The sequence below is a fragment of the Gouania willdenowi genome, chromosome 16 (genome assembly GCF_900634775.1).
Source record: "Gouania willdenowi chromosome 16, fGouWil2.1, whole genome shotgun sequence".
In the NCBI taxonomy this organism is placed as follows: Eukaryota; Metazoa; Chordata; class Actinopteri; order Blenniiformes; family Gobiesocidae; genus Gouania; species Gouania willdenowi.
The window spans coordinates 30,667,480-30,690,035 of NC_041059.1; the positions used below are offsets into that span (position 1 = coordinate 30,667,480).

General features: G+C 39.9%; 1 protein-coding gene across 3 annotated transcripts in view; it reads left to right on the forward strand.

Moving 5' to 3' along the window:
* Positions 1–22,556, forward strand: part of vps13b (vacuolar protein sorting 13 homolog B) — a 399,448-nt gene that overhangs the window by 361,115 nt on the left and 15,777 nt on the right. For all 3 annotated transcript variants that reach the window (XM_028469709.1, XM_028469708.1, XM_028469710.1), the window contains exons 51-56: positions 10,248–10,418; positions 15,497–15,704; positions 16,041–16,229; positions 17,187–17,333; positions 21,133–21,419; positions 22,385–22,512. In XM_028469709.1, the coding sequence (XP_028325510.1) occupies positions 10,248–10,418; positions 15,497–15,704; positions 16,041–16,229; positions 17,187–17,333; positions 21,133–21,419; positions 22,385–22,512 (1,130 nt within the window). The remainder of the gene's footprint in view (positions 1–10,247; positions 10,419–15,496; positions 15,705–16,040; positions 16,230–17,186; positions 17,334–21,132; positions 21,420–22,384; positions 22,513–22,556) is intronic.

Genomic DNA, 22,556 nt, shown 5'->3' on the forward strand with positions numbered 1-22,556 from the left:
ACACTCAACTTTCATATGAGGGTATTCACATTCAAATTGGATGAAGGGTTTAGGAGTGTCAGCTCCTTAACATGTGCCACCCTATATCAGGTGTGAGCAATTACTTCTTTTTGTCATTACCAATTAAAATTATAAAAGTCCTGGAGTTGATTTGAGGTGTGGTGCTTGCATTTGGAAGATTTTGCTCAGTGGTTCAGTGGGTGACTTGTAGATGGTGGCAGAGGGAAAGAAGCTGTTTTTGTGTCTGGAGGTTCTGGTCCTGATGGACCGAAACCTCCTTCCAGAAGGGAGAGGTTGAAACAGTTTATGACCGGGGTGGGAGGGGTCGGCCACAATCTTTCCTGCACGCCTCAAAATCCTGGAGGCGTACAGGTCCTGGAGGGAGGGCAGATTGCAGCCGATGACCTTCTCTGCAGAGTGGATGATACGCTGCAGTCTGGCCTTGTCCTTGGCCGTAGCTGCAGTGTACCAGATGGTAATGGAGGAGCAGAGGATGGACTGATGATGGAGCTGTAGAAGTTCACTATCATCTTTGTTGGCAGACTGAACTTCTTCAGCTGCCGCAGGAAGTACATCCTCTGCTGAGCTTTTTGATAAGGGAGCTGATGTTCAGCTCCCACTTGAGGTCCTGAGTGATGATGGTCCCCAGGAAGCAGAAGTACTCCACAGAGCTCACTGTAGAGTCTCCCAGGTACATCCTGAGAAAGAAAGAAAGAAAAAAGAAAGAACTGGTGAATTTAGCAACACAAAAAGACATGGACGTCCATGGAAGACAACAGTGGTGGATGATTGCAGAATAATTTCCATGGTGAAGAGAAACCCCTTCACAACAGCTAACTAAGAAAAACCCTTTCCAAGAGGTATGCGTATCATTGTCCAGGTCTACCATAAAGAGAAGACTGCATGAGGGTAGATACAGAGGGTTCACTCATAAGCCTCAAGAATAGAAAGGCTTGATTGGACTTTGCTAAAAAAACATCTAAAAAAGCCAGCACAGTTCTGGAACAACATTCTTTGGACAAATGAAACTGAGATCAACCTCTACCTGAATGATGGCAAGAAAAAAGTATGAAGAAGGTGTGGTACAGATCACGATCCAATGCAAGGGCGTAACGTTTGTTTGAATATTAGGGTGATTTAATCCTATCCCTCTTTATTTTACGCTTATGATCCAACACATACCATATCATCGGTAAAACATGGCGGAGACAGTGTGATGGTTGGGCATGCATGGCTGCTAGTTCCACTGAGTCACTGGTGTTTATTGATGATGTGACACAGGACAGAACCAGTCGGATGAATTCTGACGTGTTCAGGGACATACTGTCTGCTCAAATCTAGCCAAATGCAGCCAAATTGATTGGGCGGTGTTCTCGTGATGTCTGAGTTCAAGACTTCAGGCAGTCATTGCCATCAAATGGCTTTCAACCATTTGTTGGTTTTCAAAACCATCAAAAGAACATTTTGTTTGCAGTTATTTAGTTTGTCCAATTACTTTCGATCTTTTTGTTTAACCCACTGAATTAAAGCTGAAAGTCTACACTTCAACTGTATCTCAGTTGTTTAATTAAAAATTCATTTTCGTACTGTACAGAACCAAAATGAGAAACATTTCTTCTCTGTCCAAATATATATGGATCTAACTGTAGCTGTTAGCTTAGCTGCTGTTAAAAAGAAAAATACTGCTAATAACAAATATTGAATAGATTTTCACTAGTTTTGGTCACTCTTTGCATCCTTTAGTTTAGACTAGAGCATCTCCACCCTAGCTCACACATTTGGCACTGTTTATATATTGTAAATTGATTTTGCTAAATGGCTACATGGCTCCGTAACTAAGAAAAACTAAGCAAAAATGGCAAAGCCTTTCCATAATCTACTTTACATTCTGATTTTTGAGAGCCTGGATTGAGACATAATCCAGAGGATTTAATTTACATTTCAAGGTGAGAAGAATCTGGTTTGGCAGCAGCTAGAATACAGCTCAGCCATTCCAGCTTGTCAGAATTGACCATAATTACACCTCATTTAGATATGGACCCTAACAGGAAGCAGCTTTTTGGCCTGGCATTGACGTGTGTTTGCCCTTGTGCCTGATCACGTTTGTGCGGGTGAACGAGTATCTGTATGTGTCCTTGTATCTGTGTGTGGTCTCTGTCGACCTTGGTTTTGGTTAGCCATGTGCCAGCAGAAGTGTGACAGTCATCACTTCATCACAAGTGCCGTCTGTAACATTCCTCACCACTGCGCCTTCGTCTGTTTGTTAGTGTGTGCACTGGCTGAAGGTTTTGTGCTCCTTGATTTATGTATTATTATAAGGAGACCAGTCACTGTAAACTTATTGTATGAGGCTCCTCTGGCCCCCACCCAAAAGCAGAGGTGAAAGTAACAGATTACAGGTACTTACGTTACTGTCATTTTGTTGCTTTTATGGGTACTTGTACTTTTTTAGTATAGTTCTAAATCAGTAATTTTACTGTTTTAAGTAATTCATTAAATTTTTACACCCAACGGTTACTGAGAAATGTATAATTTTTTATGATAATTTTTTTATTTCCATTTCATGCACATTGAACATGAACTTAATTAATTAATTAATTAATACATACCTCTTTGACCCACACCGTGCTTTGCTTCCTCAGATAGTCAGGTCTTTTTGTGATATGTGAAAGCTTATTCAAAGTGTGGTGCGGAGCAAACAAGCGAACTCTGGTCCTCTTTAAAATGTGGGTCTCGGTTCGCCTTCAGCGAAGCATGGTGCGGTTTTTAATCACATGAGAAAGCAAACCAGGACCAAATATAGAACGTTACATTGAAGCGCAATTGTGATGGAGCAACTCCATCAGTGACAAGGCAGGGGCACACAGCAATCACACAAACTGTCGTCGCGGCAACAGGCACGCGCACACACTCACAACCCAGTGTTCCAGCAGGCAGCACACACACAAATATCCATCCATCCAGCCATCCATTTTCAGACCCACTTTGTCCATACCTGTCAAGTTTTGGATTTGAAAATAAGGGAAATTTTCTGGCGCCCGCTACGAGCCGTCCCACCCGCCCAACCAAGCTCCAGTATCCCTTATCTTCCTTATATCCCTTATATTTTAAGACTAGTGTACAATAAATCTAAAATACCCACTTGTCAACCATTTACTAAATACAATTATGTGATTAGAATCTGGAGGTCGACCTTTATTAACATTGAAATGCTGTGACCATTCCTACTAGGGCTGGGCAATATGGACCAAAACTCATATCTCAATATATTTTCTCAAAATGGTGATATATGATATAAATCTAGATATTTTTATCAAATAAAGTCTGACCAGAAAGACAATTCTGGGTTAAATTTGCTGATGCAAAATGCCACACAGGGACATTTATTAACAAACAGATGATCAATATGTGCACTCATTAATCATCTAACTGAGCTGTACATGCTGTTCTGAGAAGTTTAAGTAAAACTAGTATTTTGTTTCATATGATGTATGAAATATTATAGTTTTCCATTTCGCCAAAATAGAAAACTCGATACATCTTGAATCTCGATATATCGCCCAGCTCTAATTCCTAAATTATTAAACATAAATGTGTATATGAAGCACATGTGTTTATTTAATATACTTACAGTTCATATACAAGACAACACATTGCATATTTATTGTTAATTTAACATTCCTTATCTTTAAGTTAGACATTAACATTTTATTTTCATTACATATTTTCTTTTAATTTCTCATGCTCACTCATGTGGTTCTCTGGTATTCACTAATGACTTATTAGACATTTATTACAGACTTTACATTCTTTAACACTTTATAAAGCAGTGTATATTTGTGGTGCTTATGATTGGTTGGTTTTTCACGGTGACTTACGTGGTTCCTTCCGCTGTGGGAGACTTTAAAATCTCAGTTACTAATCTTACAGAACGTGTAACTGTGTCACATCCTGATGGTCTGTAGGAAGATAAACTCTGTCACATTTCACAACGTATTTACACCAGTTCTTTGTTTTTTTTCATCAGAACGTCTTCATTCATCATCTCTCTTCTGAGTTGTTTCCGGGTTTGTTGCCGCTGTCAGCACTAACCTCGCGAGAACTGCCACTCAGGCCATTTCAGGTGGGAGTTCTCGTGAGGCTAGTGACGTCGTTTAGTTTAGTAAGGCATCTTTTAATTATTATTACATTAAAATACGGGATATTTACGGGAAAATACTAATATGGGAAGATGGCGGGAAAGAGGGGTAAAATACGGGAGTTTCCCGGCCAAAACGGGATACTTGGCAGGTATGACTTTGTCAGCACACAAACAAACACATCACACATTTCCTTACTCTTTTCCATATTACTCCCACATCATTTATTTCACTTCTCTCTCTTCCTCAAACTGTTCACATAGTCAGTGATGGCTGAACACCTGACTGCTCTATGTTTCACCTGCTCACACATATATACATCCTTACCGGTAAGTTACCAGTGACATGACGCTTCTAAGCACTGACAGGTGGGAGACGAAGCGTCACCTCTGTGTTTATGTAGTGCATTAGTGCAGGCTGTGGGATTGTGTGATTATGGGTTATTTTGAATTATTATTAATTACGTTTCTGGGGTGTTTGTTTTTGGATTTTCTTTGGAAAACATAGGAAGAGGGACCAAATATAGGACGTCACACAAACTATCGTCACGGCAACAAGCACACGCACACATGAACACACCCAGTGCTCCTCATCAGTGCTACATGTCAGAAACATTTCCACACTCTTTGTGTTTATTGGTTATTTTGAATCAATATTAATCACGATTCTGGGGGGTTTGTTTGAGGATTTCTTTTGGAAAATGCATTTTTTTTGACAGAAGTCTTTTAAGGCCGACCGTTTTTCCTGCGTGGCGTTCAAAAAGTTTAGTGCGCTTGGCAAATTGGATGTGTGAAAGTGGACCGGACTAAAATAAAATGCAGCAATGTTGCAAATTCACCGCCTGAATTGCACCGAGTCCACTGGACTATATGTGTGTGAAAGCACCCTTAGTCGTGCTATTTCTGATCACAGCCCAGCCTTTAACCCTTTTTTGGGTTCAGGTTGGAGTTTCTACCTATTATGTTGTTACCCACATGGCACATTTGACATGGCACTGGTTTAGAGTTCATAAATCTAGCTATACTTAGAGCTTGATACTTTTTTTATTATTATTTTAAATTGAATTCATAGGTGTTATTTTATTTAAAAAGATTTGTGCATTTTGACAAACCTTTTATTTTATTCAGATGCCTTTGTGTAAAATAAATTAAGTTCCAATTGTGCCCTTCAAAGTACTTGTATACTTTGGTGGTTGTGCTGCATGATATAATGAAATGTACGTACTATGTGGAGCTAATAAAAAAAGAACACGTCCATTGGCCAAATGTGTCACAGTGAAGCTATTGCTTATTTATACATGTGTATGGTTCCCAAGGGGAAAAACGGTGCATGTTGATCTTCCTCTTGTGTTATTTAATGTGACTACAGAGGGAAAATGCCCCTTTGGGTAGCAGCTAGTGGTGATCTGATTAGTCAACATAAAGACGGAGTATAATTGACTCCCCCTGAGAGAGTTTATCTTTTTTTGGCAGTAACTGTTGCGTTTAGATATCTGGTCACAAAGTTTGTTTTGATTTGAGCTGCCATAAAGAAACCACAGCAGCCTTACAATGACAGGGAATGTATTGGGTCCGCGTTGTTGTGTTGTAGATAAATTCTTTTCAGGTGCTTAAAAAAAGCAAAGCTCAAACACAACTACATTTCTACTGTAACCACAATGTTCCTTGTGTTTATGATCTGTCCCCCGTCTACACCGCTTCAAACCGCATCAGCTTACAGTTCCCCTCCTGTTTCTTTCTTCCTCTGCTCATTCTAGCCCCCATAAGCACACACTACAAGCCACAAGTTAAAACACACACTCACGTATACACACATGTTCCGTATTCATTCACATGACGCCCCAATACCATGCTGATCCCAAAGCTCAAGGACAAATTCAATCATAACTGTTCGCTGGTCAACAGCTCGTCTTTCCTTCCTGTAATTACACATAGTTGTGGGCACTAATGGACGAGGTAGAGAACGGAGCTGCGGTCTGCGACACAACAGACACTGGCAAGTCTCAGCCACAATTGTTATGTCCTATACACTCATTGAACTGGTCACCACATTAGACACGTACGGGTTACGTTCAGAAGTCTGCTCCACTTTTGACTCTTAAAAACTACTTTCCGTCTACACCTTCTCCCTCTTTCCTCCCATCCCCAAATAATACTAAATTGCATTGCATTACATTGTTTAACTGTTGGCATTGACTGTTTTGTCTACTTTGTAGTTGCTAATTGTGCTGATTGACTAATTATATTCATTATAGTTTCAAGGGATTGACTTTTTTACCTGGTTAAAAAAATAAATAAACTGAAATGAAATATGATATTTTTATCATGATATAAAAAGGGCTCTTAAAGACTAAAATTACACAATAATAATATTATTCAATAAAGTTTGGGTAACACTTTACGTGAATTTTTTTACCTAAGGCTGACATTACGCTGTCAATATTATGACATGACACCTGTCATTAGCATTAATAAGGTGTCGTGAAGGCTGTCATTAAGTATTTTTCATTACCCTAACCCTAAACCTTACCTTAACCCTAACCATAACCCCACTAGATCCTTCCACCCAACCCAAAAAATGCCAACAAAGATCCAAAGGTGTTATAATTTAGAAAAGGGTCAGCCTTCATGACGCCTTATTCATGCTAATAGCAGATAATGACACCATAATGTCAGCCTTATGTATTAAACTTTAAGTAAAGCGTTACCCAAGTTTGTGTAGAGAGCCAAGACATTCTGTATAAAGAGCCGCTCATAATAAATATTGGTGTGAGAGCTGAAGAAATACGAATGCCAGTTAAATAATACAAGTAGAAGTCACTTTAGTTGACTAAAATTATTAGGAATTCAAACTAGATACAAAATTAAAGGAAATTTGATGCCTGAAAAAAGACCTAAAGGTCCAGTATTATGCTATGTTTAACCCATCTCTATTTCAGTTAAGTTCAGTTTATTAGCCATTTGCAGTATAAAAACCAGAAAAAGGCAAAAAAACAAACAAGCAATGCCACATAAAATACTGTAGGGTAAAATACTCTACAATAAAAACTACATCCAAATTTAAAGTGCCTTGTTTAGAGTCATCACAGCTTGTGGAAAGAATGGCGAGCAGTAGAACATTTGATAGAGCGATACCTTTTCCCTGAAGGAAGCATTTCAAAGATGGCCCTGGCAGGGTGGCCTGAGGCATCATTAGCAATTTGTAAAGCTCAATTTAAGAGTCTGGCTTTATGTGTAGCCTCCAGGAGCAGCAAAGTACAGCCAATGGTCCTGCTGGCTGAGCCAACCACTTTGTTCAAAGTATTTTTTTCTTTCAGAGTGAGATTATCAAACCACACAGTAATACAATTGGTTCAGACACTCTCAATTACACAATAGTAGAAGTTTCAAAGAATCTTTGCATTTTAAGTGAATTCACGAGGCTTGTGTAAATATAAGAGGCGCTGTCTTGCTTTTTTTAGCGATGTTACTGGTATTAGAGCTCCAGTTCAAGTCATGAGAAAGAGTCATGCCCAATCATTTACATTTCTCAACAATCTGCTCATCAAAATCATTGATAGTAATATATGACTGATTCCTTTCGTGGCAAAATTCAATAACAAGTTCACAAGTTTTTGAAGTTGTTTTCCTTACTCCATTAAACAACATTTTCTACCTCTTCACGATAATGTGATTCATCTTTTGAGCTGATAAGCACAATGATGGTTGTATCATCTGCGTGTTTGATTATCACATTATTTTCATGAGATGCTACAAGGTCGTGAGTATACAATGTGAACAACAGGGGGCTCAAAATACATCCCTGTGGGGAACCAGTGCTAGCATACAGTTCATCAGAAATACAACCACTGATTTTGACACTTTGTGGTCGGCAGGTTAAAAAATGAAAAATCCATTTACAAATGGCATCAACAAGTCCAAGGTATTTGAGTTTGTGAATAAGATTTTCCGGGACCATTGAGTTAAAAGCTGAACTGTCATCTATGAATAGCATTCTAGCCTCTAATTTCCCATTATCAAGATGCTTGCAGTTCAAAGCAAAGGAAATGGTGTCCTTAACACTTTTGTTTTGTTCTAAGAACCCCAACAACATAGTATTTAAGGTTTTTTTTCTCAAACTCGCCTGTTTTCTGGAGTTTTAGTCCTCTGAAAAGTCACTTTCAGAGTGCTCCTAAAAACAGGACGTTTGTGATGGCACAATTGATTAATTATATTTACTCATGTATTTTCTCATATGCTACTCATATATTTGATCTTATTCAAATATATTGTCTTAAGTTGTATACTTTCCATGTCTTTTGTCCTCCTCTTTCTGGAAGGTTGGTTAACTCGCCCTCCCAATAGACATCGGCCAGACACGACGACTCCCACACACACACCCACACACGCATTTCTACGCTCATCCTTTGAACCGTCCCCTGCCTCTCTGCCTTTTGTTTCTCACCTCTTCGGGGGGTGAGGGTAGGAAGTGGAACTGGGTAAAAACGTGTGTGAAGTGTGGTCCGGGGGTCAGTCTCGTGTTGCTCCCTTTGGCCAAAGTGATCTCCTTTTTGGCCAAGGGGAGATCCCTTTGATTATCCTGCTGTACCTTTTTTATTTAGTTTAGAATAAAATAATTTTTTATTACTTCATCACCCCTCCAGAATGGTGTTCATCATTTATAGATGCAGAGTGTTTTTCCAGTAGAAGACTAGGTAACCGTAAATTTCACCGTAACACATTTTTGGGCCTTCATGCATGTGCAACAGTAGGCATAAACACACGCTGCTTCAGTCGCTGCTCCAGCATGTGTTTATCACAGCAGCAGCAGTAAATCAATAGCAGTCTTCCTTCTCCTCACCTCACAGGAATAATCCATTTAAGACGATAGTCCATTGTTTTGTCCAACCACTGCGTCGCATTGGATCACAAACACGTCAGATCATTTCATAAAGGCGATACAGGGTGGTATGACGGCTACTAAAAATGGAATTGATTGTGACCGCTAGCGTTGTGCCGCAGGGAAGTAAACAGCTGTTTCAAACACTCACATGAGCTGCTATGCCATTTTCTTCTCCTCCGCACTGCTTCTGACCACACGAACAGTCCATTTAAGATGATAGACCATTGTTTTGTGAGACCGCTGCTTCGCATTGGGTCACAAACATGTCAGATTATTCCATAAAGGTGATACAAGGCGGTATAATGGCTACTAAAAGTGAAACCGATTGTGAGCAATCATTGGTTTATCTATATACTGGATTATCTATATACTGAACGTAAAGATATTGACTGTAATATCAACCTGCTATGTTAGTTTTACCTGTGGAGTAGTTTGAGAGGGAAGAACTAACATTCTTATAGGGTAGGAGGAGCCAGTTTCCCCCATGACGTAATTGGGGCAAAAATCCAACTCGCCCGTTTGGAGCTGGCTTTTCACAAAATGTGGAATATCAAGGGAGGGAGGAAACTTTTCAACTTTGGGCTTCTGAATGAGGCTGAAGGGATGTATATCACTAGCAAAACTATTATAAAGTTAAGTTTTCATAATACTGCCCCTTTAAACCGAGACCAAACTGAAATTAGGATTCCATGGCAAAGCCATACCAGTTTCTAGGGCTGAAGTCCTAAATGGTTATTAATTACTTTTGCCTATTGATGTGATCTTTGTGAATCTGTTTTTGAGGTTTGATTGTATTCTATGAAGAAAAAAACCACAACACAAGGCAAATTCTACCCACTTCAAGGCCAGATGAAAGTTTTGCTGTCACTGAAGCTGCACCACACAGAACAATGGCAATAGTCACATGCTGTCAGGCTATGTCTTTTTATTGGGATCAGAATGGGTGAGTACTATTACTTTTGGCATGAGAAGAATAAACATGCATCCAATAAGCAGCCATGGCTCTTATGTGGTGCCTCATGGCTTCAACTTCAATTACTCTTCAAACGAGGATGAAACAATCAGGTTAAGTAAAAATCAGCACACACAGTGCTTCACTGTCATGTGAGGCAGCAGATTCTGCAGGCGGTGCAATCAGAGAGTGCACTTCATTCTTCATAAAAAGCCATTTATTCTCACAGTGGAAAACTCTGTGATGGCCTTGTGTTTTTTCTTTTTCCCCCTTAGAGAGGATGAAGATGCCTCGCAGTGTGCTGTACCCATTTCTACCAGCCTCATCAAGCAAATATTGCACAAGAGTGGGAGTGACGACAAACCTGAACACATTTTGGCTGATTTCTACAGTCGGAAGGCTGACGCAGACCCTCCTTGGCCTTATGTGGATAAAGAAACTGACAGGTACTGAACATCAATCAAAGTATGAACAATCATATGTTTACAGGACATATTTTTACCAAAAAAAAAAGCATTTTTTTTCTTCTTTGTGTTAGGTAAAGGGGACATATCATGGTTTTAAATCCTTCCTTTTTACATATAAATCATACAGTTGTGGTCTATATAAAGCGGAACTGCACTGCTTGGGTCTGAATTCCTCATTATTATAGCTCCACAGGCCCCTTTTCTACCCCTTTTTTGATGTGCTTCTGAGAGCAACTCGTTTTGGTGCGGTCTCTTTAAATGCAAATGAGACACTCCATACCCCGCCCCCTCTCCAGGTGACACTCGGTTCAACTCCACCCTGCTCGGCCATTTTTGTAGTTTGATAGAAGAGATACGGCTATGTAGCAGCGCATATACTTTTTATTCAGAGGTTATTTACAAAATGTCAACAACAGAAGACTTGTCCATCCAGCCTTACATGTTTGCGCCAGAGTCTGACCCGGCGGAGCGAGATGAAAATGAAGATGATGAACCTGCAGAACCCTAACAAGTGAGCTAACACAAGCACCGAGCTAACGCTAGCGCCAAGCTAACGTCACGAAATGCATTTTAATACAGTCTTTTCGGAGACAAAAACGGCAAAATGAAATGACTAATGAAAACTTTAGACTTAAATTAAATCACGTTGGCCATATCATCAAGGATCTAAAACGAGCACACAGCGCTAACATATGAAGACGGTGCAACTGCTAATGCTAACAAAACAATGACAGGGACGTCTTATCATCACACTTTTTTAGCGTTATTTACAGCTTACCGAAGTGCTCTGTTCGTCGTCTCCAAAGATAAAAGGAATTGAACCCTCAATCAGACAAAGTCTTTGGCAAATCCTTCTTTATACTGGTGGAGGTTGCAGAAGCAGTCATCCTTGAAGTGCTTCACGCACACAAAAAATGACCTTACCCACAGATGTGGGTACATTTCCGTGAAAAATAAAACTCAACCAGGCACTTTGAAAAGGTTCTGATGCTGGGAGACAGTGTAATGAAGCGTGTGGGTTACTACATCCAACAACTGAACATTTTGACTTATCCTCTCGTAACTTCTGCATCCTTGAGCTTGGACTACAAAATAAAAGTGAGAAATAAAATTGGCGGATTGCACGAAGTGTTGGACCTGGAGTTGATGTACTAATTTGGCAGTTCCGCTGCAAATACTGTGATGTAATAGTTCAAAAAACGTAATAGAGAATAGAAAAATCGAAACAGATTGAAAACTATGAGCAAAACAGAATATAAAGATATCTACGGAGCACCTGAAGAGACTAATTTGATTTTTTCTGTACTTCTAAGCACTCTAAATATACAACAAAATGCATTCAAGGGCTAAAAAAGTGGATTTAGCATGATATGTCCCCTTTAATGAAATGTTTGTTTAGTGAAAAATTGACATTTGGTTGTTTTTGCATCAATTTTGTAGTGATTTATGCTCCGTGTTCCAAATGAATGAGGATAATCTGCTGTGAGTAGATGGAGGTCCATAGGCCTGTCACAACATAGTGATCATCTATTGTTTAACTGGAGCTGAATAGAGCATCACTGAATCTCATGTCTCCTATTTGGCTGTGCACCAAGCAAACTACATTCATCCCCTGACTGACCAAAATAAAAGTAACAAAGCAGTTACAGTAGTTAATTTCAATCTAACTAAGTCTAAGAATATTCATGGTGTGAGGGGGGTCATTGTAAATCACAATTTCAACAAGTCCACAACCAGAACCCATTTATAATGTCTTTTGTAAAAAGCAGATCCTGAATTTTTACCACGACTGAGTTATTTCCAGCATTGTCAGTGTCTTTCTAATGGTTTCTCTCAGATCATTATTCCCCAGTTCTGCAAAAAGGACTTCATCATAAAAAAGAGTTTTTTCTTCTTTTTTTATCCGCTCTTAGTTCACATAATAAAAAAACAAACTGTAAGGAAAACGCAGAGCAACATTTCAGACATGAGCTGCCACTCCTCTGCTGTGCTCAAAGAACAGAGATTAAAGCTGTCAATCTGCCAAAGTCGCACGTTCTCACACACATCAAATCTATCACAGGCTCACTAAGAGCTGAGATTTCTAAAGTGTACGTGTGTGTATAACTGTGGCCTTCGGATGAGAATAAAATGGGTCAGAGTACATGTGTGAATTTGTCTTCAAATGTCAATTTGGGAATCATCTTCTGTCGCGAGGCATTCACATCTTGATAGCAGTGGTAAGTGAGACGCAGCCACATGTTCTCCCACAGGCTCTGAGTTCCTGAGAGCCATGCAGCTCTGTCAGACATGTGGCACACATGTTTATTTGCGGTCGCCTGCTTTCCTTTGCTCTTCATACACATCCTAATGTGCACATATTGTTGCTCAGCACATGTGTTACACCCTCCTTATACAACCATATATATCAGTGAATTTAGTAAGTCACCATGTGGAGCCGATACCGCCAATGGAAACAAAAATGGGTCATTTTCATTGGCTGTATCAGCTCTACACGGCTCCGCACTCTTCGCTTTCAGGACCCAGTACTGACCCAAAAATTGGAAATAATTGTTATTGGTGGATGAATACTACACATTACTATCTGTAAACACACTCGCATATTAAACAGCCAGTGAAAATCATATTTCCGTTTGTGTATTTTTTCCTAATATTGTTAACAGTGATACATTTGCTCTGTGGAAAGAGTGTTTAGTCTTCCTGACAGGAGGAGAAACCACACCAACTGAGCTCATGCGCTGAGTGTATGTAGATACTATGAGCCAGAGGAAGTTAAATGTGGTAAATGTTATTTTCTTTCTCTGTTTGGATTTTAATGGCGCTGTGACAATCATTATACAAACTTCTTGCAGCAATCGTGCCTAAAGAAAGCACAAGGCAGGAGCAGAATGAGGGTGTGCATGAGTGTGGTCAAAGCTGTCATTCCCAAACGTTTGCACTTCAAATTTCAAAGCCTGAGTCGTTTGGTTTTGACAGAAGCTGCTGAGCACATTTCTTTGAGTTGCCATTTTGTGATCTTTTCTATATGATTTATGAGCTCAGTCCTTTACTGATCTCACTCTCAAAGTTGGCAGCTGTTTCACTCACATAAAAAACTATATAAACCCCAGTAAAAGGTAAAAACCCATCTGAAGTGTTTTTACAACCCTGTTTTACAGCAGGGGGCTTTAGGATTGTGACAAAGGTGAGACGGCAGGTTGGCAGTGTGAGTGTATTTAGGCTGCTTGTTGGACAGAAACATCTGGATTACTGTTGTGGCTTTTCAGTCAGTCTGTGAGAACTGATTGTTTGTCTCTGGTTTTCTATTTGAATCTCATGGTACAGTGATTAGTCTGAAATGCTGTTTTGTTGGACTGGAGGAAAATATGGTTGTATTTCTGTGTTTGTGCTTGTGTGTCTATTTCTTAGCATGCCCACCTGTGATCCCAGAGGCTATGTAAACTGTTCAGTTTGTGTTATATAACCCATTTATAGGCAACACTATACGTGTGTGTTACCACTGCAGTAAGTGATCTGTGTAGTTGCTCTGTGAGATGTGTTTTTTTAAGCAGTCTATTCTAACATGGCATAAGAGTTAAATTGCATAGAACAATCCCAAACTAAAAAGTAAATGAGCCTCTGTCATTCAACAGTTTCAAGCTTTAACCCAGGTTTAAGCAAAAGTGCAACAGCAACTTCACAGTAGCTTAAATTTGCTGTTTAAGAAATCATAACATAACTACATATTTTATAACATATAACATTACATTTAAAAAATTATAAACTCTTCCCTTAGTATCTCAGCATAGTGTGAATAATAAATTAAACATGCCTGTGGCACATATATAGCCACAACAAAGTGGGGTCTGGCTCACATCGGAACGCAAAACAGTCCGAAAAAACTGGTGGGATTTTTATTTTATTTTTTAAATAAATTAATAACAACAATAATTTTAAAACTCAAATTTGCTAAATAATAATCATTTTTATCTACAAATTGGATTAATTGATCAAATATTTTTTTTTGCCCAGCCCTACTTCGTAGTTATCACAGATAAGTGTAAAGAAATACAAGTGTACAATTTCCAGTTCGATGTACAATATTTATTCATTAAAATGAATAGAAATGACTTTACAATAAAAATTGTTGCAGTAACCAGACTGAGGAGGTACACGCCCACACTGAGTGACTTAGTACTCTGCTTAACCAGTGGGTTTAACCTTAAATTACGCACACACACACACACACCTTGATTACACCCGCTACAGGTTCATTATAAACACAACTACTCTACCCACATGCAGTGCCCAGTGGTCAGAAATCCTTCAGCTTTCAGGAAACATGGAAAATACAGAAGCAGCATTAGTGAAACTCAAATGCTAAAACATTAACATATGGTTTTAATATTTAATGGGTGACTTATAAATCTATCATTGGCGGGCTAGGCTTGCTGGCTGGGGCGGTCTTGGTGGGGGTCTTCTGGGGCGGGCGGTGCAGACCGTGCCCTTGAATGCCTGGGGTGCGGCATGGGGTGCCCCCTGCTTGAGCGGTACCATGCGGGCTGAACAAATGGAGATGGATGAAAAATAGCATGACATGGAACCTTTAACAATGTCTTAACAACTATTTAGTTTTTCCAGAAATGTGTTATTATAAATATTTTTATACACCAGTGAGTTGCGACCCAGTAAATTGATTGGACAACAGACATTCCAACAGTGTTGATATAGAGCAACAACAGCACCAGAACTAGTTACGGATCATATCATTCCACTGTCCAGCTGATCTAAATATTGTTAATTACCATTACATCTTGGACTACACACCACAGTACACTGTGTGCTCTCCACTTGTGGAACTATTTTTGTTGGTGAAGTCAAATTATTATATAAACAAACAAATCATAATCTTGTGTCACTTATTACTGTTAACTAATAAAATATGCTCGTAGAACTGTCGTGTTAAAGCAATATCACACCAGCACTCCCTCTCATGTAATATTGGTATGTAAATTGTCACTCTGCATGCCTGGGTGAATGTGTATCTTTAATCCTGAATCTGGAATGTCACCTCACAGGTCTGTGGTGGAACCTCTCGCCCAGTGGGACAGTCCCATGCAGGTGAAGTTGTCCTGTTGGAAGCCTGGTCTGAATACACTGCTGGTGGAGCTGCGGCCATGGGCCCTGCTGGCCAACAACTCCCAGTGGGATCTGTGGCTTTTTGAGGGAGAGACCATTGTGTTGCAGATTCCAGCTGGCAAGATTATAGTGCCTCCTAACTTTAAGGTATGTTACTAGATCCAGCACAATGTACCTGCAAACAGCATTGTGCTTCCAGTATGTGGTGAGATGACATGCTTTTGGTAGTATAGGCTAGTTTGCACTGCTTTTAAATTTGAGGATTAGGTTTGAGGCCCATGAGTCATAATCCATATACAGGGATGCTTTTTTGTTCTAGTGTTCAGGGGAGTGCCTCAGGTTGTTCCTTGGTGTTTACTATTTTAAAATAGGTATATTCCACAACACACCACTGAGGTCATCCAAAGATTAAACAAAGTTGGTTTTATCATTCTGTCATTGCTCCATTTTATTTAATATGCAGTACTCTCAATTTTGAATCAGGAACCCTTCCAGATTGGTATTTACTGGGCCCATACCAACACCGTCCACAAGTCCACAGCACTGAAACTAGTCCATGACCTCACCTCTCCCCGATGGAAGGAGGGATCCAGCTCAGTCGTGGTCACTCTGGACGAGGAGGGATACGTAGAGACTGACATCACGTTGGGATCCTTTCCTGGCAGACAAAAGGTGAGATAGTCATGGCATGATTGAGAAGTTTTTCACTGACGGTTTGTACTTTTATCTCTTGATTTAGAATACAAAATGAGCGTTTAGAATGGTTTGGTTTATTGGTCTGTCGGAGCATACACAGTCTAGTCTGGTCAGACCAAGGGAAAAGGGGCCCCACACCCCTGGTTGATGTCTATATTACAAAATGCTGTCTTAATTGATAATCAAAGCAAAAGAATATACATATATACATATACAATATTAAGTGAAAGTATATACACGTGACAAACATACAGTACATACATACATATTCTTGATACTGACATACAGAATAATGTTTCAGGGAGAGAAAAAATATGTAAATCAAATAAAAAAACTTGTAGAAAATACACTTTTATGTAGCCCAGAGTCACTTATTTACTTTTTTGTACTGTAGTGCATTATTGTACTTAACATTTTGATATTAAAAGGTTTATACTCTTCTGAACTAAGGTTAGCAGTTTCAACACATGTATATCCTCAGCAGACCTGAAAGGCCTTCTTTTTTGAGAAAATTGTTTCATGGGAGTCTTTTTAAAAATATCAAGACATTCCTACTATATTTCAATTCATTTGGTAATGTATTCCAAAGCTTCACCCCACAGACAGATATACATCTACTTTTCATGGTTGTTGTGGATGGACTGTTTCCAGTTTAGATCACCTCTGTGTGGATAACGCCCCTCTCTTTCTTTGAACGTATTTATTAAGTTGGAGGGAAGTAATCCACCAGGTCCATGAATTTGAGTGCCTTTGATTTTATAAATAATGCATTTGTATGTTCATAAAAATCAACATTGTGCACCATTTCAAATTCTGAGAGTCATTTTTAACTCTACATAGTCAAAAACTCAAAGGAGAATAAAATGAATCTTGTCAACATGAACTTTTTATTTGCTCTAATCCACATCGTCTTGTCTTGTACTCGTTATGCAGCTGTGTCAGTTCTGTGTGTCGTCTGCGGTGAGACACGGTATCCAGATCCTTCACGTTGAGGACAGAACTATTCTGGTCAACAACACCTCCAGCTTCATACACTACAGGCCTCTGTTAAGTGACCAGGCTCTAGGAAGTGATGACCAGGTGATCTCACACACATGTATTCTACACTGTGAATCACTGAATTTACATAGCTGCACCATATCAACATTCATTGGTTTTTAATTATTAAACAGCAGAAAAACAACCCTTTCATTTTGGTTTTTGGAAGCTGCTTGATTCAAAGTCAAAGTGCAGGTGTTCTCGTTCTAAGTGCTTGAACAAAAGAGCAGCAATCACTGACTGCACTTTACACTTTCAGTGAAAAGCAAACCAAACAAGTGAAATACACACTGAGATTACAAAGTTTATATTTCTCCTCCTATAACAATCGGCTCACGATCCAGTCTTAATACCAGACCACCAATATAGAAGTGCGTGTGTGCTCTCTAAATGTGAGTTTCCTAAGTTAAATCCAAAAAGTACAACCCAAGTCTAAAAATCTTCTCCACATACAGTCGACTGGGATTTTGCAAGCGGTTTTCCATCAGATCATGTTCCTCCCCCTCTCACACACAGCTCTCTCCATGTGGCAATTGCACTTCACAGGGACATTAGACAAACACCCAGAATTGGATGCAGGTTTCCATTCTTGCTTTCATCTACTGCTTGTCCCTGAAAAGAGCAACAATGCTGTGATGTCATGTAGCCAGCCTTCAGATCCCCCTATAGAAGGATGGCAAAGCAAGCAAGTCGACACTAATGGATTGAAAAACTTTAAAAGGACGAAAAAAGAAACTGTAGAAAAAAGTAAAGAGTGGGCAACCGGCCTAACAATAACACAGACCACAAACAAGGCCAGGAATGCCTTTCTAGTTGCTCCATTGAACACACTTAGTGCTTAATCCCTGTAGTGCTCTACCACTCACTGCTCACTGACGGCTAAACCAGCACAGCAGGATTTTTCTGCTGCCAATTTAACACAAAGCTTAAAGGCAGAAAAAATTGAGTACAATAACAATGTGGTTACACCATGTATTTTTAATCCACGTCATCGGCATCATTTTGAGTCTTTTTTTCCTTTACTTGCATCCTTTTGTCCTCCCTCATACACTCCATAATCACAAACTTGCGTCTTATCCTCCTATTGACTCACTTACTTAGGCTCCTTTGTCTCTCTTTTCAGCAGAGGTAAAATTAACGGAATACAAGTACTCACATTACTGTAATTGCGTTGCTTTTATGGGTACTTGTACTTTTTATATTATATTTACAGTATATTTCTAAATCAGTCATTTTACTTGTACTTAAGTATGTTTTAAAAGAAGTAATTTGTAGCATTTCTACACCCAACCGTTACTGAGTAAATAATTACTTTTTGTGTATTTTTTCCACAATGCATCACTGTTGTGTGATGCCTCCTTCTCCCATATGCCTTTCCAGTACTGTTCAGTTTCCAGTCTTGGTGGATCTGCTCTGCTATTGCTCCCCTGCCACTGAGCGTACACTTTCGCTGGTTGAGTAGCAAACAGCCAGTTTATTCGTCTGGCTTCATTGTCTCTCGTGTACCTCTTTAGGCGGCTGGCCAAGGCTTGGAGCCTTTGTTTGGCAGTTTCCAATACTTGAGGTATGGGCATCTGGCTGTACCTTTTGGGGACTTGTTTTTTTATTGCACCTTTCAGGGTCTCTGTCAATTGGCTCACTTCTCTCCGTGCTGCCTTGATGTTAGCTTCCAGCCTTCTTTTCCATGGTGAGTATTTCATCTCATGGTTGCTCTTACGATAGCCAAGTGTCTCTCGGATCACTGCTGCTGTGGAGTATATCACACTCATCTGAGTGGAGGTATCAGCGATACCTACACTCAGATGCAGGTATCGCCCTCAGAGCTGCATTCACATCTTCTACGAGACTCTCTGGTGGTACTTCACTTAGCCTCTGTAGTTGGCTTTGTGGTTGCCTGGTGGACATTTTTGCCATGATCTTATTTTTCAGGTCAGTTGCTGCCTTGTTCAGTGTGATTATTGGGGTTTCGTACCCAATCTCTGGAGGGGGGGTTGGTGTTAACTCCGCTCTGACCTGGCCGCATGGCTCCACCGTGCCGTAGCATTGGTGTTGTACCTCGTCAATCTCAAGTTGTGATAGCAGTTGCCTTTTGTGGATGTTGGAACACTGAGCTACTAGTTGTTTCGCCGTGAGTTTGGACTGTGGGTTTCGTAGTAACCATTTCTCCCACATCCTTTGCATGTAGCCCCTCTGACTAGGGTTACTGGAGTAGTAGCATTCCAGCAGAGCCCTGTTATCGCACCTCGCCCATTTCAGTTTTGTTCCAGTAGCCCATTTTTCATCTAGGTGCTCTGGTTCCCCAGCACCTGACGCAGACCTTCTTTGGCCGGGCGACATCTGAGCCGGCATGTCATTCATTTCATTGTCTCTCATCATTGTACGAGTTAGGCAGTAGCGTGAAGGGTCTTGCCCAAGGACCCACACAGGCAGATGGTATATTGCTCATTTTCCCCAGCGGGGATTCAAACCGGTTACCAGTTGAGCTAGCCAGTCATATATATATATATATATATATATATATATATATATATGACTGGCTATATGGTTGAAAATAGATAAAGTCCCAATATTGTGCAAGATTTAATCTCTTCCTTTTTAAGTTTATTCATGAGATTTATTACCATAAATAAACGTTGGGGGTGAAAGTAATATCAGCTCTTTCTTTGAGTACTATTTAATTGAGCTACTTTTATTATAAATGCTTTAATTATTTACATATTTTATGTATGAATTACTTGTACTTGAGTACAAATTGAAACACGTAACAGTACTTCTACTTAAGTACATTAAGATATATCAGTACTCTTTACACATCTGCTTTTCTTTCCTACTTTTCACATCTTAAGTAAATAATGTACATAGAATCAGAATCAGCTTTATTTGTCATTGCACATGTTACAGAGCAACAAAGCAACAAAATTACATTTCAGTTTCATCCCATCCAAGAAACATGAAAAGACAATCACATATAACATGGGAGGACAAGGGCAGGAAGGGGAAGGTGGGGGTTGGGGTTTATGGTGGAGAAAGGAAAGGATTGCCAGTCACTGGGGGTGCATGCGTGCAGCCTCTCCCGTAGCTTGCTGGGAGGGAGGGTGGACAACGAAGAAGTTGAAATATGATAAGCAATTTCTTTTCAATTCAGGCTAGCTCAATTTCTATAGCCTTGAGTCCAGGTCTCCCAGCAGTGAATCCAAGAAGGTGGCCTTTTAACTAGCAAGCCGAGCATTCAATTTCTCCAAGATCGATTCAGTTCCTTGTAAATGTTCCAAAGCAGCCTCCTGCTTGCTTTTGAGATCATTCATCACATGAGTCTGAGTGTTGAGAGCCTTGCTCCATCCTTCAGAAATGACTGGCAGCCTTCCCAAAAGAGCTGCCGACATAATACAAACTCTGCAATAGGTCAGAAAGCTGCCAGCTCCAATCAGCAGTATGCCTGCTACCATAATTCCAATCCTATAGATGTCTTCCATGTCTTCCACAAAAGAATCGACAGACATACAACTCGCCACTTGTTCCAAGGGTCAAGCGCATATCCAGCCGCAAATGTACCGCTTGGACAGGCGAGCTCACCACTGGCCATTTTTTTTTGACGAAACAATTTGGTAGATTGCATTGAGAGACCAACTGATTAATTCCATTATTCCAGATTTGGACAGAGATGCAAAGAGAAACTCCTGTTAGATTCACGAGACCAGACAAAACAAAGCAACAGCAAGAACAGATACGTGTGGGAGAGAGGGAGCAGAGAAAATGCAACCGCCCTTGTCGGGAAGCAGAAGAGAATATTTAAATGTGTATGTTTTTTTTTTCTCATGTATGTATTTGGATCTCCCCCTAGGCCTGTGTGATACCAGAGACCACAGTCCTAACCCTGCCCCCCGCAGGAGATTCCTCCGCAATAAAGTCCTGCGCTGTGCCCTGCTGGGACCTCTTCCAAACTGACGGACAAGGAAAGCAACTGTTCCCTCTGCCAGTCAGATACTTGCTCTTCAGTTCATTCCCAAACCCTGATGCTGGGGTCGGCTCAGCAATGTGGACCCTCCCCGCTCCTATTCGCCCAGACTTTCCCAGGCAGAGTCTGTCTGTTCCCAAAGAGCCAGACTCTGATGGGAGCCTGAGCAGCAGGTGAGTGAAGCTGGAGGCAGAGGAGGAAACTTCATGCACAGGGCAATCCATGTACCCTTCGTTATTTGGTTATTCCGTTTTAAATCAAAATCAAAATAACATAATCAGTATGGTTATTTTGTTCCACTGACCTAAAACCAAATTAGAAAGACAGAAGAATCATACTCTGGTGCGTTTTATAAAAATGATATTCTAGCATGTTGTCCACCTCACATCAATGGCAAATAGCCGTAATTTGTGTCGTTGAAGTTTCCTTAAAGAGTTGTTGATAATGGGTGTCTGAACTTTTTTTTTTTTTTTTTTTTTTTTTTTAATGCCAACTTTATTGAACAGGTTTACAATTCAAATAAACTGGTGACTGTCCACTGTGAGGATGGTGTGAGGAACAATATATGTTCGAACTTCTACCATTTGACTCTTTTGCAAAAACAGTTCCAGCTTTTTGACAGCAGAAAAAAATATATTTTTTGCACAGACGGAAGTTGATCACAAGAAATGAGGAGCACCAGTAGATTCATTACACCACCTCTGGTGCCTTTAATCACATATCATGTGCATGTTTTACATAATATCCATTTTTTTACATTTTTGTATCAATAACGTTTCAATTCACCAGTTCATCAGTAATGTGATCTTATGAGTTGCTGCTTTTTTAGTCAGGAAGTAAAAGTCCTCCCCCGTCTGTGGGTCCTGTCTGTGTGGTGAGGTTAAAACATGAAGCTCTAGTCCATAGTTTCCCCAGAAATATTTTAAAACAGAAAAAAGTTGCTAATAAGTTTTTTTATTTTTCTGTATTTCTGTTTTGGTTTTAAGCTAGTAAAACTAAATAACCACACTGTTTATTTGTTATTTTTTGGTTTTAAAACGAAATATCCAAAGATTGTATGCAGATTCAGGGCCCCGCTATGTTTTTACTCTCTGCATCATAAATGGCTGAGTGCTGATATGTTTGAATGCTTCTGCAGAGCCATTGTTCTGACATATCAGGAGCACCTCGGGGTGACGTACATTATCCTAAATGATGACCCCTGTCCCAGAATGATCATTCACAACAAGTGTCCCATCCCACTACTGTTAAAAGAGAATATCAAAGGTAAGGAGGCCAGTGATGCTGCACTTCTGTCACTTGTTTTCCTC